At 40.4% G+C, this 16841-nt stretch overlaps 1 protein-coding gene across 3 annotated transcripts in view; it reads right to left on the reverse strand.

The window, feature by feature from the left end:
- Positions 1–16841, reverse strand: part of Cbl (Cbl proto-oncogene) — an 84388-nt gene that overhangs the window by 55391 nt on the left and 12156 nt on the right. For 2 of the 3 annotated variants that reach the window (XM_076576079.1, XM_076576080.1), the window contains exon 2: positions 2084–2331. In XM_076576079.1, coding sequence (XP_076432194.1) covers positions 2084–2331 — 248 coding nt within the window. Of the gene's footprint in view, positions 1–2049; positions 2332–16841 lie in introns of those variants that run through there. The other variant, XM_076576081.1, reaches the window with a different exon arrangement.

Below are 16841 nucleotides of genomic sequence, written 5' to 3' on the forward strand. Positions count from 1 at the left end.
GGTTTTTACCCACTCAGCCATCTCCCCTGCCCTTAAGATTTCATTTTAACAAGTCCATAAACATCTAAACATTTAGTAGAATAAAACACACCTGAATGTAAACCAAAAGACAGGTTTCTACAGACTGAATTTAGTCACTAGAGACCTTTCCAAAAAAGAAAAGATTCATATTATATCTGAATAATTTGTTATAGTAAAGGCAAAAATGATATGGCAAAAAATTTTAAGATGGAATTGCCAAAATCGAAGTCAACAAAGCCAAAAGAGTAGGAAACACCATTCAGGTTACTAAGGGAATCATGCACAGTAACCTGGTAAAAAAAAATTACTATTCCTAATTCAAGACACTCCTCAAAGGGAAGTTACTCTATCTAGGACTTGAGAGACTAAACCAGAGAGCAGTAGTAAAAAGTAAACCAGGATAAGCTCTTTTAAAGTATGCACTTCCTGGGCCGGGCGGTGGTGGCACACAACTTTAATCCCAGCACTCGGGAGGCAGAGGCAGGCGGATCTCTGTGAGTTCGAGGCCAGCCTGGTCTCCAAAGCGAGTTCCAGGAAAGGTGCAAAGCTACACAGAGAATCCCTGTCTCGAAAAACAAAACAAAGAATGCATTTCCAAAACCAGCTCAGGATACACATAGGCCAGCCTGGGCTACAATATGAGTCCACTCAAAAAGAAAAAATTACCCTAGCAAAAACATGGTGGCCCAGAGCTGCAATCCCAATAACTCAGGAGACTGAGACAAAAGGATCATAGTGAGTTCTAGGCAAGCCTGGGCTATAAGGGGGAGTTTCAGGCTAGTCTCAGAAACACAGTAAGACCTGTCTCAAAATAACCAGGGCAGGGATAAGAGGACTAAATCACTTGCTAAAAAAACTCCTCGTAGAGAGCTGGAATATAGCTCAGCTGAACAGTACTTGCCTAGTACTCAAAAGGCCTGGGTTCCATCCTCAGCATTTAGGGCAGAAAAGAACGACTGGAATTTATACTATCTGCTCCAGATAAGTTAATATTTGTTTCCAACTGGATAAAAGCTATGATCTAGTTTTTTCCAGTAGGTATTTACAACCAAACTAGTAACATGTAACATAGCCTAACCTGCATTTGGTGACAGGGCACCTGCCTAGCATGCATGAGGCCCTGGGTTCCACCTCCAACACCAGGGGAAGGCGGGTATTGTGTTTGCCTCTATTTATTCCAGTTAAAAATTATTCTTACACATAAAGAAAATTTCAGTTCAATTTGCTTTATTTAAAAACAAAACAATAACAAAAAAAGAGGTTCAGCAGGTAAAGGAACTTGCTATCAAATGATCTGAGTTCAATACCCAAACCCACACGGTGGAGGGAGAGAAAGAACCCTTACCTATACACTGTACGTACACACACACACACACACACACACACACACACGCACGCACACACGCACGCACGCACACACACGCCTGTATATGTGTAAAAAGTAGTATTAAAAATTGAAAAATGTGAGGCGCCTTTATTCCCAGCACTAGGAAGCAGAGACAGGCAGATCTCTGAGTTGGAGGCCAGCCTGGATTACAGAGTGAGTTCCAAAGAAACCCTGTCTCAAAAATTAACATAAATAAATAAAGTTTGGGGGAAAAAAACCAAACAAAAAACAAAAAAAAAGCAATCTCAAGCATTATCTTCTTTGCCTTTATCTGACTTGTGATTTGTCAATCTGCTGCAGCTTCTGCTAAGATCTTATCTTTTCTCCTCAACCTCAGCTTAACCTCAACCCTCTTTCAAATCATTTTTTTTTTTTTAGATTTATTTATTTATTATGTATACAACCCTCTTTCAAACTCTCATCTACACACAAACGTCTGCTACCTTTAGGGATCCAAAGGCTCAACTGCCTGCAACCTTTTTCATGTGTATAAATCACTTTCTTTCATAGTTAAATCTGATCCAACAATGGCCAAATGCCTATCAAAACCCTTTATATCAAATGTGAGCTTTCTACTCCTATTAAAATAAAATTCAAAGCAACTCAACTATTTCTAACTTTACCATCTGACAGTCACAGACCTGAATTAATATTTGTGCAGTATTTCTCCATTACCTAGGCTGAGAATTCTCCTCATACATTCTTTCTTTTCCCTCCTTGAAGAGGCTTATAGTCTGCTTGGTTTTCTTCATCAAATTCTCCATGAACACCCTAAAATACTCATTTTCTCCAAGGGTCTCCATCTTCCCCTCATATCTTGACAAGACAGTGCGGAGATGCTGGTAGGTGTCAGGTAGCAGGTCTAAGATATAAGGTGGGCTGTTCTTGAGCGCCAGCTTTGGGTTTTGACACAACCGCACCACCTGCAACAAAGGGAGAAAAAGGGCTATTATTCGGAGGACCTTAAGGACAGCTTTCCTTTAAGTTATGAGCTACGAAATATGTGCTGTTGGCATAAATATGAAAGATACGTGAGGATAATAAATTATCTGTAACCCAATGCCATAGGCAATCAATCATTCTGTACTAGTGGCCCTCCTACACAGATGGGTAGTTTTCTGAATTACTTAAGTTACATGTATGAGTGTGCATGTGTTGGGGCATGTGTATGTGAGTGCAAGTACCCACAGAATCCAGAAGAGAGTCAGATCCCCTGGAACTAGAGTAACAGGCAGTTGTGAGCCACCTCACGAAATAAAATACAGCAGGCAGGGCATGGTAGCATACACTTTAATTCCAGCAATAGGGAGGTAAATATCTGAAAGTTCAAGGCCAGCCTGGTCTACACAGCAAGCTCTGTCTCCAAAAAAAAAAAAAAAAAAAAGGAAGGAAGGAAGGAAAAGTAAAAAAAAAAAAAAAAAGAAGAGAAAAATAAAATTTACTTACAAATGTATAGCTGACAGTTGACCCCCTCAACAAAGAAAGAAAATTCCAGCCAGGCATGGTGGTACACCCTTTTAATCCCAGCAATTGGGAGGCAGAGACAGATGGATTTGTGAGATCAAGTCCAGACTGGTCTACATAGAGTGGTTCAAGCCAGACAAGGCTACATAGTAAAAGACTGTTTTTAAAAAAAAAAAAAAAGTAAGAAAGGAAAGGAAAGGAGCCAGGAGTGGTGATGCACGCCTTTAATCCCAGCACTTGGGAGGCAGAGGCAGGCAGATCTCTTGAGTTTGAGGACAGCCTGGTCTACAAAGTGAGTTCCAGGACAGCTAGGAAGTTAGGGCTGTTAACACAGAGAAATCATGTTTGGAAAAAACAAAAAACAAACAAACAAAACAAACAAACAAAAAAAGCAAGAAGCAAGGAGTACAGGGCCAAACAGTAAGGACAAGGCCATCCTGGAAGACATATCTGTGTCCATAGGCTTCAGTCTTGGTAGCCACCAAGGAACAAGACCATAAAGGCCTTCTGCCCAGAAATGCTTGAAAGTGAACTGAGATGCCCATTTCTTCCTAAGAAAATGAAAATGCTCTGGTTTCTCTTTACATTACATACACCTATCACCTTTTATCAGTAAATTCAAAATTCTCAGGATTTGCTGGTAGTTCTTTTTCTCATCTTTTACTTTCAAATTTCCTGAGTTCCTGGTTTTAAGTGGGTCTCTTTTAAAATGAGATTTGTGTTTGGGGGATTTGGCTGCTTTGTTTTTTGTTTTCACTTTATTTTTATTTTATGTGTTTTGCCTGTGCACACTGTGTGTGTCTGGTGCCCATGGAGACCAGAAGAGGGTGTCAGGTCTACTGGAACTGGAGTTATAGCCAATATGTGGGTGCTGGGAATCAGACCCAGGTCCTCTAGAGCAGCAACTGCTCCTAATCGCTGAGCCGTTTCTGCAGCCCCTGCAGAGTCCACTGTTCTGAAGTGTCATGTAGGCTGTCCTTGCCTTCGTATCTCAAGTGCCAGGATTACATGAATATGTCACCACACTCAGCTCTTAAATCTAGATTAAGAATCCAATATAACGCCGGGCGGTGGTGGTGCACACCTTTAATCCCAGCACTCGGGAGGCAGAGGTAGGTGGAGCTCTGTGAGTTCAAGGCCAGTCTGAGCTACCAAGTGAGTTCCAGGAAAGGCGCAAAGCTACACAGAGAAACCCTGTCTCGAAAAACCAAAAAAAAAAAAAAAAAAAAGAATCCAATATAACAATCTTTATTTCTAAATGGCCCATCATCTATTTCATACAAAAACTGGTAATCTGCATTTATTCCTATTGTCTAATTTGTGCTATCTATGCCAATTATTCCCATGTCTGGAAAAGACACAAAGTCAAAAAGTCCAGAAACAGACCACACAGATGTAGATCTTGCCTTTGTGTCAAGGAAGTGGCATTTCTCAAAAAAATTACTAGGATAACTGAGTATCCACAATGGGATAAAAGAGAACTAAACCATCACCTTAGCCTATCACATTCTCTGTGGATTACAGGCCCAAATGTGAATGGCAAGTCTAGGGCACTTTATAATACATGAAAACTAGCTACATGACTTCATAGTAAAGAAAGGCTTTCCCTAAACAGAACCATGACAACAACAAACGATAAAGGAAAACATTATTTAAATTCTACTACTTCGGGGCTGGAGAGATGGCTCAGAGGTTAAAAGCACTGGCTGCTATTCCAAAGGTCCTGAGTTCAATTCCCAGAAACCACATGGTGGCTCACAACCATCTGTAATGAGATCTGGTGCCCTGTTCTGGCATGTAGGCAGAACACTGTATACATAATAAATAAATCTTAAAAAAAAAAATTCTACTACTTCAAAAGTGGGGAGAGGCAAAGAAAAAAATAAGAAATAACTTCTGTTTAACAAGATATCATTAAAAAAATCAGAGCATGGTAGTATATGTCTGTAAATTGAAGCACTTAGGGCATTGGTGTAGGACACTTGTGAGCTCAAGGCAGCCTGGGCTCCATAGAAGATCCTGTCTAAAAAATAAAAATTAAAAGCAAAAGAAAGACAACAGTCGGGTTGGGGATTTAGCTCAGTGGTAGAGTGCTTGCCTAGCAAGCACAAGGTCCTGGGTTCGGTCCTCAGCTCCAGAAAAGAAAAAGAAAAAGAAAAAGAAGAAGAAGGAGGAGGAGGAGGAGGAGGAGGAGGAGGAGGAGGAGGAGGAGGAAGGAAGGAAGGAAGGAAGGAAGGAAGACAACAAACAGTAATATCATTAACCAGTCAGAAGACACCAGCAGCATATACCCAAATAAATATATGCAAGATATAAACAACACCTACAAGTCACTAAGAAAGATAATCCAATACACAAGCTGTTAAGACTTAAAACGATCCTTACAAAAGATGGTATCAATAATAAAAGACACAGCCGGGCGGTGGTGGTGGTGGTGGTGGTGGTGGTGGTGGTGGTGGTGGTGGTGGTGGTGGTGGTGGTGGTGGTGGGTGGTGGTGGTGGTGGGTGGTGGTGGTGAGTGGTGGTGGTGGTGGTGGTGGTGGTGGTGGTGGTGGTGGTGGTGGTGGTGGTGGTGGTGGTGGTGCACGCCTTTAATCCCAGCACTTGGGAGGCAGAGCCAGGCGGATCTCTGTGAGTTTGAGGCCAGCCTGGGCTACCAAGTGAGTCCCAGGAAAGGCACAAAGCTACACAGGAAACCCTATCTCGAAAAAACCAAAAAAATAAAAAATAAAAAAATAAAAAATAAATAAAAATAAAAATAAAAGACACAAGATGGCGCCCAACCCCATTACTCATTCTAGACTGAAAACCCTACAATAACAATCAGACAAATAACAAATTGGCCACACCAACAAATGACAAAAAAATGGAGCAAAAGACACATTTAAATACTGCCTACAACAACTTAAACTGACACAACCAACTTGGAAACAGATCAGCAATACAATACTATTAGGTTAAAAATTTGTACACTGTGTGTGTGTGTGTGTGTGTGTGTGTGTGTGTGTGTGTGTGTGTGTTTTGTTTATCTGATTTTTAAAATAATAATAAATAAGTAAAAACCCAACCAGAACTCCTAAGTACTTTATAATATCTTAAAACATTTTAATTGTCATTTAAAAGGAATGGCATGGATCAGGAATGGCTGAGCATACCTGCAGTCTCAGTACCCAAGGTAGAGACAGGAATATCTCAAGTTTTAGGCCTGAGTTACCAACTCAAAAAAAACAGAACAAAAAAGTAAGTACAAGAAATAAACTCAAAGGCTTCAGGAAGTCTCTGAAACTGACCAGATACCGTGATCAGATGTTTTGCCACATGGCTCATGGTTTTATCTGTCCTCCAGTGGCTGGCTGGCATTTCTCCTGACTCCATCCTTCTTCCTATCATTCTCAGTTTGGCTTTTCCACCTAAATTCCTGCCCAGCTACCGGCCTGTCAGCCTTTTATTGACCAATGAGAGTAATACATATTCATAGTGTAGAAAAGGATTGTTCCACAGCAAGTATACTAGGTCCCTCCTCCCCACCAAATACAAACTGTAATGACTGTCAAGAGACACTCAGATGAATTAAGCTGCCTAAAAGAAACCGAGACCAACCAACTGAGCTACCTGTTGAGCTGCCCGCAGGTTCCCAGATTTTGTGAGCTGGCACCCATGCTGGGGTGGGCTTTGGTAACCCAGCTATCTTTGAGTCATTTTTGCTCCTATAAGTAATCCTTCACCCACACCTCTGTAAGTGACCTTAATAAAACTTATTGGTTTGGGGCTGGAGAGATGGCTCAATACTTAAGAGCATTGGCTGCTCTTCTAAAGACTCCCCCTTCAGACTGCTAGCTAGCACCCACACGGCAGCTCACAATTCACACTCCAGTTCTAGTGTGTGCCCTTTTCTGGCCTCCACGGGCACCAAACACACAGGTGGTGCACAGACATACATGTAGGCAAAACACTCATACACATAAAATTAAACACACACCAACTCATTGGTTTATCATGTTGGACTTGTCAGTTCCCTATTTGGGATGAACAGATATTTGTGCACATTTCCTTAAGGATAAACAGCATCCCACAACAGCTTTCAGCAGTGTTACCTTATAACTTAGTAGCTAGTGTTTTGTATTTTTTCTGCTTGAAGCTGATAGTTTCCTCAGTTTGTAGTTTGGTGGTGTTTCATTCTTTTTTTTTTTAAGATTTATTTATTATGTATACAGTTTTCTGCAGAAATGGGCACCAGATCTCATTACAGATGGTAGTTAGCCACCATGTGGTTGCTGGGAATTGAATTCAGGACCTTTGGAAGAACAACCAGTGCTCTTAACCTCTGAGCCATCTCTCCAGCCCCCTATTTCTGTTTCATTCTTATTCCTAAAACTCAGGCCCTGTGGGAGCCAACCCAACTGTTTCCCAGGGTCCATTTCCTATGTTTTGTCCTCCTTGACATGAATGATTTTGACTCAACCACTTGGCTGTCATCCAGAACTAGTAATTTTAAAGTTTGAGACTGCCTCAAACATTAGACTCAGTTCTTAAAGCTCGATTCATCTTTCAGAACTTTACCTCAAAATTTCTCACTGCCTAGAGCAGTGATTCTCAACCTTCCTGATACTGAGACCCTTTAATACAGTTCCTCATGTTGTGGTGACCCCAACCATAAGATTATTTCTGCAAAGCTACACAGAGAAACCCTGTTTCGAAAAACCAAAAAAAAAAAAAAAAAAAAAAAAAAAAAGATTATTTTATTGCTACTTCATAACTGTAATTTTGCTACTATTATAATGTAAATATCTGATATGCAACCCCAAAAGGGTTGTGACCCATAGGTTAAAAACCACTGGCCTAGATAAATGTTCTGTATTTTCTAACTTTGTTAACTGCCAGTGTCTGGTTAGAAAAAGACGAGTTAAGCTAAGTATGGTAGAGTATGTCTATAATTCCAGAGCTCAGAAGTCTGTTGCAGGATTGCCTCAAACTCAAGGCCTGCCTAGATTACAAAGCATAGTTTAAAAAATCCAGAAATGAAAGAAATGGGGACTTCAGACATGCACAAAGATACCAGGCTCCACAAAGTTGTCTAGACCAGAAGGAATGATAATGTTCCATTCTGTCTCCAAATGTGGTTGATCCAGAAAACATAATAATTCACCCAACGAGATCTACATACTTGGTTAACCTACATCCATCCCTGTTACCACTAAAAAAACCAAAACAAACAACAAACTACAATCAGTACAGAGACCTAACTACAGGATATCAAAAACTATAAAACTGCAAAACGAAAATATTAAATAGAGTAAATATCTGTATTAGCTGGGTGTAATGGCACACTTATGCAAATCCAGTACTCAGAAGTGGAGGTAGGTGGATCAAGAGTTCAAGGCTAGTCTGGGATACATAAGACCTGGTCTCAAGAAACAAAAAGAAAGGGGAAGAGGAGGAATGAGGGATGAAGAGAGAATGGAAGAAAAGAAAGCACTAGGCAAGGGTATAGCTAAAGACTATTAGCAGGTGGGGCTGGAGAGACAGCTCAGCGGTTAAGGGTACTGACTGCTCTTCCAAAGGACTTAGGTTCAAATCCCAGCACCCACATGCTCAACACTGCAACTCCAAGATGTGACATGACACTCTCATACACACATACCTGCAGGCAAAACACCAATGCATATAAATAAAAAGTAAATAAATTTTTTTAAAAAAAGGATCACTGGGCCGGGCGGTGGTGGCGCACGCCTTTAATCCCAGCACTCGGGAGGCAGAGCCAGGTGGATCTCTGTGAGTTCGAGGCCAGCCTGGGCTACCAAGTGAGTTCCAGGAAAGGCACAAAGCTACACAGAGAAACCCTGTCTCGAAAAACCAAAAAAAAAAAAAAAAAAGGATCACTGGCAGAGCACTTACAGACAAACCTTCTTGTGGTTGCCAAAAGCATGTTATAAATTTTTTTTGTGACATTTAAATTATTCATTCAATAAATATATCTTAGCTACCTAACCTTCCTATTTGAATTACATTGTTTTCAACTCTTCATGAAGAGTATCGTGGTGAGACACATGCTTAGGCATGTTTCCTTAAAATAGATCCCAGCTGCCAGGTGTAATGGCACACACCTATAATTCTCCCAATATAATGCCAATACTCAAGAGGCAGAAGCAAGTAGATCCATGGCAGCCTGAACTACAAGAGGACCCTGATTCCATAAAACAAAAACAAACAAGAAAAAAAAACTGCAAAATTCCAATTTAATAGCCAACCATTATGGACTCTTCCAAGTGAAAAGGCTTTAAAACTATGTAAAACATAGATTTTAAAACTATTTATTTTATTCTCAGGAGATCATTTCTGGTACACTCTCGGAAAATAGCTCTTTGTAGGGCTAGCAAATAAAGACAAGCTACATCATCAAAAATACTTGATGCATAAATATTTTAACATTATTTTAGGAAGCTACTCATTCTTTGAAGTACTGAAAAAGGAACAACTTAACCAAGAAAAAAGGGCATTATATTCTAAGCTGGGTAGTTAAAAGTTTGTATTAAGAAAACAAATGGTTCCCAATTTTCCTTACATTCCAAACCTCACAGTAATTTGATGCTACGGCTCAGAATATACTTTATAATAATAAAAACTATTCCATGGTAGCAAGATGCATACAATGCATCTTGAGTAGAGGGAAGACTGACACTAAGCAACTAGGAACTTAACATACACCCTAAGTATGGTTTTTTTTTTTAATGTGCCAATTAAAAAGACAACAAAGACCACAAAAGCCTTGTGATTGAAGACTGATTATCAAGACAAGGTCTCATCCCAGGGTGGCCACTATTACAGGTATGTGACACCATTCTATTTGTTTTCTTATGTATGTAGTACTAGGAATAGAACCTGGGTTCTTCATACACCCTAGACAAGCAGTACTAACTGAGCCACTCCCCAGCCCAGGTTTATATTTTTAGAGCAAGATGAACATGTTTCACATTGAGAACAAAGAGAGAAAAAGAGTGATAATAAATTCCTGGTAAAACAATAGGAAATGAAACTTGGAATGCGGGTCAGAAGGACCACACCATCTAAGCAGACACCTCCTACAACTAGAAGAAAGGGAAACAGAATGGGTTTAGACAGCAACAAATATGTAGATATAGAGGCGGGTTAACTAAGCCTGATGGTTTCAGTTTTTCTCAACATACATGTCATATGCTGGGAAATGAAGTGAAAAGACAAGGTCCCTGAATCTGACAGAGGTTATCAGGCTCTGCGGAGAAAGTAGGGTAATAAAGCAAAGTGCTGGGTGACTGTTTTAAAACACAACAGACAGATTTCTATGAGGTGCTATTTACACTAAGAGCTGAAATCACAGAAATAGTCCAGTCTGTAGAATCAGCAGAAGAGTAGTCAACAAGAAAGACATCTACCTCAGCAGTCCTAAGGTGCCAATGAGTCGGGATTTACCTCAGGACTATGAAGAATACAAAGGTCAATTAGACTAAAGTGCAGCCACCAAGGCACCAAGTGTGATTAAGAGATTTATGGGCCAGTCAGGAAATTGCTTAGGAGATATGACAGACTAAATTTAAGTTTTCAATTAATATTTGGTAAGATTATTCCAACCAGTCATATCAAAATGTTCAGCCTCAGTCATTTACCTTGAAAAAACTTAGCCTCTGAGCCTCAATACCCTTACCTATAAAGAGATAAAAACTATCTTATCTTATAAAATGTGGGTGAAAGGGCCTCCGAACTGCCAATGAAGTAGGCATCCAATGTATATAGTTCTCCTCCCACTTCCATACAACTTGACCAGCAGAATTACGAGGAAGACATAATGGTAGCTAGGTTCAACAACATGAACCTGCAGTTCCAGTGACTCAGGAAACTACAATGGCAAGTCAGGTGAGGTAGTACACACCTTGAAAAGCTTAGACTGAAGAGGATCAGGAGTTCAAGGCCAGCTTAGACTATATAACTAGATCCTGTCTAGAAACAAAACAAAAAACCACGCACACACGCACGCGCACACACGCACGGGCACATGCGCACACACGCACACATACACATGTCCTTACTTCTATGCTGATCAGCATTAAGACTGCACCAGTGAACTGCTGCTGTATTCCAATTTAAGTAACATATCAAAACCTGTCTTTTAGTCTCTGCTTGACTTGGGACACATTTCTGAGTTTGTATGTACTCAGAAGTTTAACAGTTTGTGCATTGAAATAAAAATATAGGAGAGAGGCAGAATGACAGACCCCACATCACCCTTTGCTGACTCCTAGAAGTCAATAGCATTATTTCTACCACCCTGGACCATGCCAGTTTCCTTCCCAGTCCTACAGTCTACAGAAACCAACAAAGAAGAACAATACAGTAGGTAAAATAAGAATACAAAGACCAATCTTCTACAATAGCATCCACCCCTTCAAAGACAGAAGCCAAGACAGGCTGGTGACGCACGCCTTTATTCCAAGCACTTGGGAGACAGAGGGAAGAAGATTTTTAAATTTGAGGCCAGCCTGGTCTACAGGGGGAGTTCTAGGATAGCCAAAGCTTCACAGAGAACCTTGTCTTTTTATTAAACTTAAATTAAAAAAAAAAAAATCCAAGCCAAGTACAACTCCCAAACAAAACCTTCACAACACTGAAGGACTAGAGATGGAGACAGTTCAGGGGTTAAGAGAAATTGCTGCTCTTACAATAGAGGGTCCAGGTTCAGTTCCCAGCACTCACATTATGGCTAACAACCATTCCTAACTCCAGTCCTAGAGGATCTGAAGCCCTCTTCTAAACTCTATGGGCATCAGGCATGCACAGGGTACATGTACACACATACATACATTCAGGAAAACAAAACAAAACAAAATCCTCATACACAGAGAATAAATGAATGAAAAACACAAGAATTAGAAAATTAACAACAATAACAAATTCACATTAGGACTACAGAGATGGCTCAACACTTCAAGAGCACTTGCTACTCTTCCATAACAAGAGTTCAGTTTCCAGTACCCGTATCAGATGGCTCATAATCCCATGTAACTCCAGCTCCAAGGGAATCTAATCCCTCTTCTGGGCACCTGCACGCATGTAGCATATAGTCACACAGACATATGCACAGACATATATATAAATTAAAAGACATTCACATGTATATATCCAACTCATATATTCTTCCTACTTTAAAACATATGTGAGGCAGGAGAGATGGGTTGGTGGTTAAGAGAACTTACTTTTTCAGAGGACTGGAGTTCAGTTCTCAACACCCAACCCAATCTGTAACTCCATCTTCAGGGGAATATGAAGTTGTCTTCTGGCCTCTTTGGGCACCTGCACACAAGCGCGCACACACACACACAAACACACACACTAAATCTTTCAAGAAAGTACTTATTAGCCTATTTCTTATTAAAGTTGAAGTTAAAATGTAGCATGTGCCTAATATGGGGGGGGAGGGATACATGTCCCTTAAGGACAAAAAAAATCTTTTTATTATTAAACTTAAATTTCATTGGCATTACAAAGCATGCCCTGCCTACAACATACAATGTGTTTACCAACAATGAACTGAAAATAGGCAGCTTTTTACTACAACACAAAACTATAAAATTCTTTGGTTTTGGTTTTGGTTTTTGAGTTAGGGTCTCACTCTGTAGCCTAAGTTGGCCTTAGACTTGGAGCAAACCTCCTGCCTCAGACTCTCAAGTATAGGGATTTACAAGATTGGGCTAGCATACTTGACTTCCAAAACACACAGTGAGCATTTTCAAGATAGTTCGATGCACTTTTTTTAATTTTTTATTTTATGTGTGAGTGTTCCGTCTGCATGTGTGTACATACATGTACTACATGTGCAGTGCCTACAGAAGCTAGAACTGGAGCTACAGGTGGAAGCTGAAACTGGAGTTACAGACTATTGTGAGCTACCATGTGGGTTCTGGGAACCAAACCCAAGTCTTCTGCAAAAACAGCAAGTGCTTTTCACCACGGAACCAGCTCTCCAGCCCCATACAATGCACTTCTCACAAATGTTATTTGTACTTTGTTAAAACATGATCTTATAACCAGGTATAGATGCACGTCTTTAATCCCAGCAGTCAGGAAGCAGAGACAGACAGATCTCTGTGAGTTCAAGGCCAGCCTAGTCTACAAAGAGAGTTCCAGGGCAGCAAGGTTACACAGAGAAACCCTGTCACAAAACAAAACAAAAAACAAAAAAAAAAAACAAAAAAAAAAACCAACAAAAAAGTTTTAGAGATTAAATGTCTGCTTTTTCCAAAATATTTGTAATGAATCACTGCATCAGCAGGGAAATCAGCATTCCACTGAACTTCAAGTCCTCAACCAGGGAACATTAACACTGACCATAAAGAAAACACAGAGGTAGGTGTATTCTCAATATTAATATACTCTCTAAGGAAAGAAAATAGCTTAAGCATTTGTAGCCTTTTAAAAGGAGTTCCAAAAGGGCCCTCTGTGAATAATTCAAGTGAAGAGTTAACACACATCAAAAGCCATTATAACTTAAGAGAATTTTATACTGGCAGTCAGTTAACCTCCTAGGCACAAATGCACACTGTTGAGCTTTAAAAACCAAACCCAGCATAGTGGCCTGCACCTTTAATCCCAGCAACTCAGGAGGCAGAGGCAGGAGGATCTCTATGAGTTTGAGGCCAGCCTATTCTACATAGCGAGTTCTAGGACAGTAAGGACTACATAGAGAGACCCTAGATCAAAAAAATAAAATAAAAAATAATTCGTCAAAAATTTTCAGAAGTAAAAAAAAAATGTTTTTTTCCAAAAGCACTGGGTGTTGGTAGCATACTCCTGTAAACCCAGAACATGAGAGGCTGAGGCAGGAGAATTTTGAGAAGTTTGGGCCAGCTTGGGCTACATAGTGAATATCAAATGAGCCAAGGATATATAGCAAGATTTGGTCTTAAAAACAAGAAAGAAAACTAAACCTAGAGGATAAACACTTTTCTGCTTAGTCTTGTCCTCTAGTCTTGCAAATTTTACTTTCTATATTCTTCAACAGTGGCTGCCTTTTGTTTATTTCTAGCTATATATCCACAGAATCCCTCAGAACAATGTCAAAAGGACACGTGCTTAGCTCTGGGAAAGCAACAGTGTCCTTGTACAGCTGCCACATGTTCCATTCATAATAGTTTCTCACTGGCTTGACTTCTCCCTTTGCTTCTGCCAAGGCTCAATGGTCAATAGACAAAAAGAAAAAAAAGAAAAAAACACCAAGACTGGAAACTGCTATGTTCACAATGAAGAGAAGTAAAACCATGTTTAAAAACTGCTACATTTTGGGGGCAGCTGGGAAAGAAACTTGCCTCCAGGCCTGACAACCTTGGTTTATTTTTGGAACCCATATGAGAAAGAAGAGAAGCTGTCACCTAACCTCCACATGTCTATCATAGCATGTATATGTGTGCGTGTGTAAGTTAAGAAAAAAGTCACTGAATTTTTTTATGAAGTGAAAAACCACAGAGAACAGTGCCTAGGCCTACTTCTGTTCTAAATACAGAATTTTTCTACCAGTCAAGAATTTTCATCTCCAACTAAGCAGAAAAGGTACATCTAAACCTGTTTTCTAAGGGCAAGGATTTGTCTCTGGTTCTCAGAACGAAAGCATAGCACTCAATAAATATTCTCTGTCACAATACTTAAAGTAATTTTTTTGTCTGTTTGTTTTGTTTTGTTTTTTGAGACAGCGTTTTTTCTGTGTAGTTCTGCACCTTTCTTGGAACTCACTTTGGAGACCAGGCTGGCCTGGAACTCACAAAGATCCACCTGCTTCTGCCTCCTGAGTGTTGGGATTAAAACCCAGCTTAAAGTAATTTTTTAAATAAATGTTTTTGTCTGCACAGAGCTCAACCTGTCCATGGTAGTATTTTTAATTTATGCATGATGTATGTGCATACACACGTGGAAGCAGGACAACCTCAGGTGTCATCCTTCTTTGAGACAGGGTCTCTCACTAGCCTGGGGCTCAACTAGTAAGCTAGGCTGGCTGGCAGTGAATTTCTCCACCCCAGCACTGGAATTACAAGCACCACAGCGCCCAGCTTCCTACATGGGTGTTGGGACTCAAATTCTGCTTTTCATGTCTGTGAACAAAGCACTTTACCACTGAACTATCTCCTCAGCTCCCAAGGACACATTTTTCATTTGCAATAAAAACTACAGAACCAGAGAGATGCCTTAGCAGGTAAAATTACTAGCCACACAAGTGTGACAATCTGAGTTCCATCCCTGGAACCCATATGAAAAGCCAGGTCCAGTGCTGCACATCTGGAATCCTAGTGTTCTTACAGCAAGACGGGAGGTGGAGCACTGCCCAAGGCAGTACAAGAAATGAGACTGCTTCAACAGGGGGGGAGCCAAGCCCAGTTCCCAAAAGATGTCCTGACCTCCACTGCACCCACATACACACACACACACACACACCCCTCAACACACACATACACACCCCTCAACACACACACACACACACACACACACACACCCCTCAACACACACACACACACACACACACACCCCTCAACACACACACACACACCCCTCAACACACACACACACACACACACACACACACACTCAACACACACCCTCAACACACACACACACACACACACACACACACACACACACACACACACACACACACACTTTAAACAAACAAATTGTTATACTACAAAAACAATGATTCCTAAGTGGAGCTCTACATAAAACAGAATATAAAACTTCACTACAGGTTTGGGGTTGTTTGTTTTTGTTTTTGTTTTTTTGTTTTTTTTTTTTTGGTTTTTCCAGATAGGTTTTCTCTGTGTAGCCTTGGCTGTCCTGGAACTCACTTTGTAGACCAGCCTGGCCTCAAACTCACAAAGATCCGCCTGACTCTGCGTCCCGAGTGCTCGGTTTAAAGGCATGCGCCACCACCGCCTGGCTCACTACAGTTTTGAAATAACCAATCTTGCTCACAGACAGGAAGCACAGTAGGAAAGGTCAGACTCCCAGGGTCTAGTCTGGGCTTTAGACATTAACTATATATACATGACCATGGGCAATTACTCATCTTTCTGAACTTCAATTTTTGTAAATGTAAGCATTAGGTCAATTTCTTTTTAAAGTGTCTTAAAATGTCAATGTTAGCCAGGCTTGTGATCACTCACTTGGCCTGTAATCCCAGCATTTGGGGAGGCAAAGGCAGGAAGATCAAGATTTCAAGGCTGCTTCAGCTACAAGAGACTCTGTTTCAAAAAACAAAAACAAAACACACACACAAAAAAAAAGAAGAAAGAGAGAGAAAGAAAGGAGAAAGAAACAAACAAACAAGGAAAGAAAGAAGGAAGGAAGGAAAAGAAAGGGCTAGGGAGATGGTGAAGAGCACTTCTAGTTCTGTAGAGAACAGGAGGTTCAATTCCCAGCATCCAGGTCAGGTGGTCACAACTACCTGTAACTTCAGCTGCAGAGCAATCCCACGTCTCTGGCTCTCAAAGGCACCTGCACTCACAATACATACATATAATTAAAAATAATAAAAAATAAATCTTTTTTGTACAATAAATAAATGAATAAATAAAACCCACAGAAACTCCAAATGATAGAAACTCCAAGCTTGCCATGATGGAGCATACCCTGTGATCCTAGCACTAGGGAGGTAGAAAGAGGATTACAGTACATGTGGACCTGTCTCAAAAACCCAACTCCACCATCTCAGAACCCAAAGAGGTCTAACAGTTTTTTGTTTTTGTTTTTTTTTGTTTTTTGTTTTTTGTTTTTGTTTTTTTTTTTTTTCGAGACAGGGTTTCTCTGTGTAGCTTTGCGCCTTTCCTGGAACTCACTTGGTAGCCCAGGCTGGCCTCGAACTCACAGAGATCCGCCTGCCTCTGCCTCCCGAGTGCTGGAGGTCTAGCAGTTTTACAAGTGTAAATACACAGGGAAGCTTTTAAACAAAAAAAACGGA

The sequence above is a fragment of the Peromyscus maniculatus genome, chromosome 7 (genome assembly GCF_049852395.1).
Source record: "Peromyscus maniculatus bairdii isolate BWxNUB_F1_BW_parent chromosome 7, HU_Pman_BW_mat_3.1, whole genome shotgun sequence".
NCBI lineage: Eukaryota > Metazoa > Chordata > Mammalia > Rodentia > Cricetidae > Peromyscus > Peromyscus maniculatus.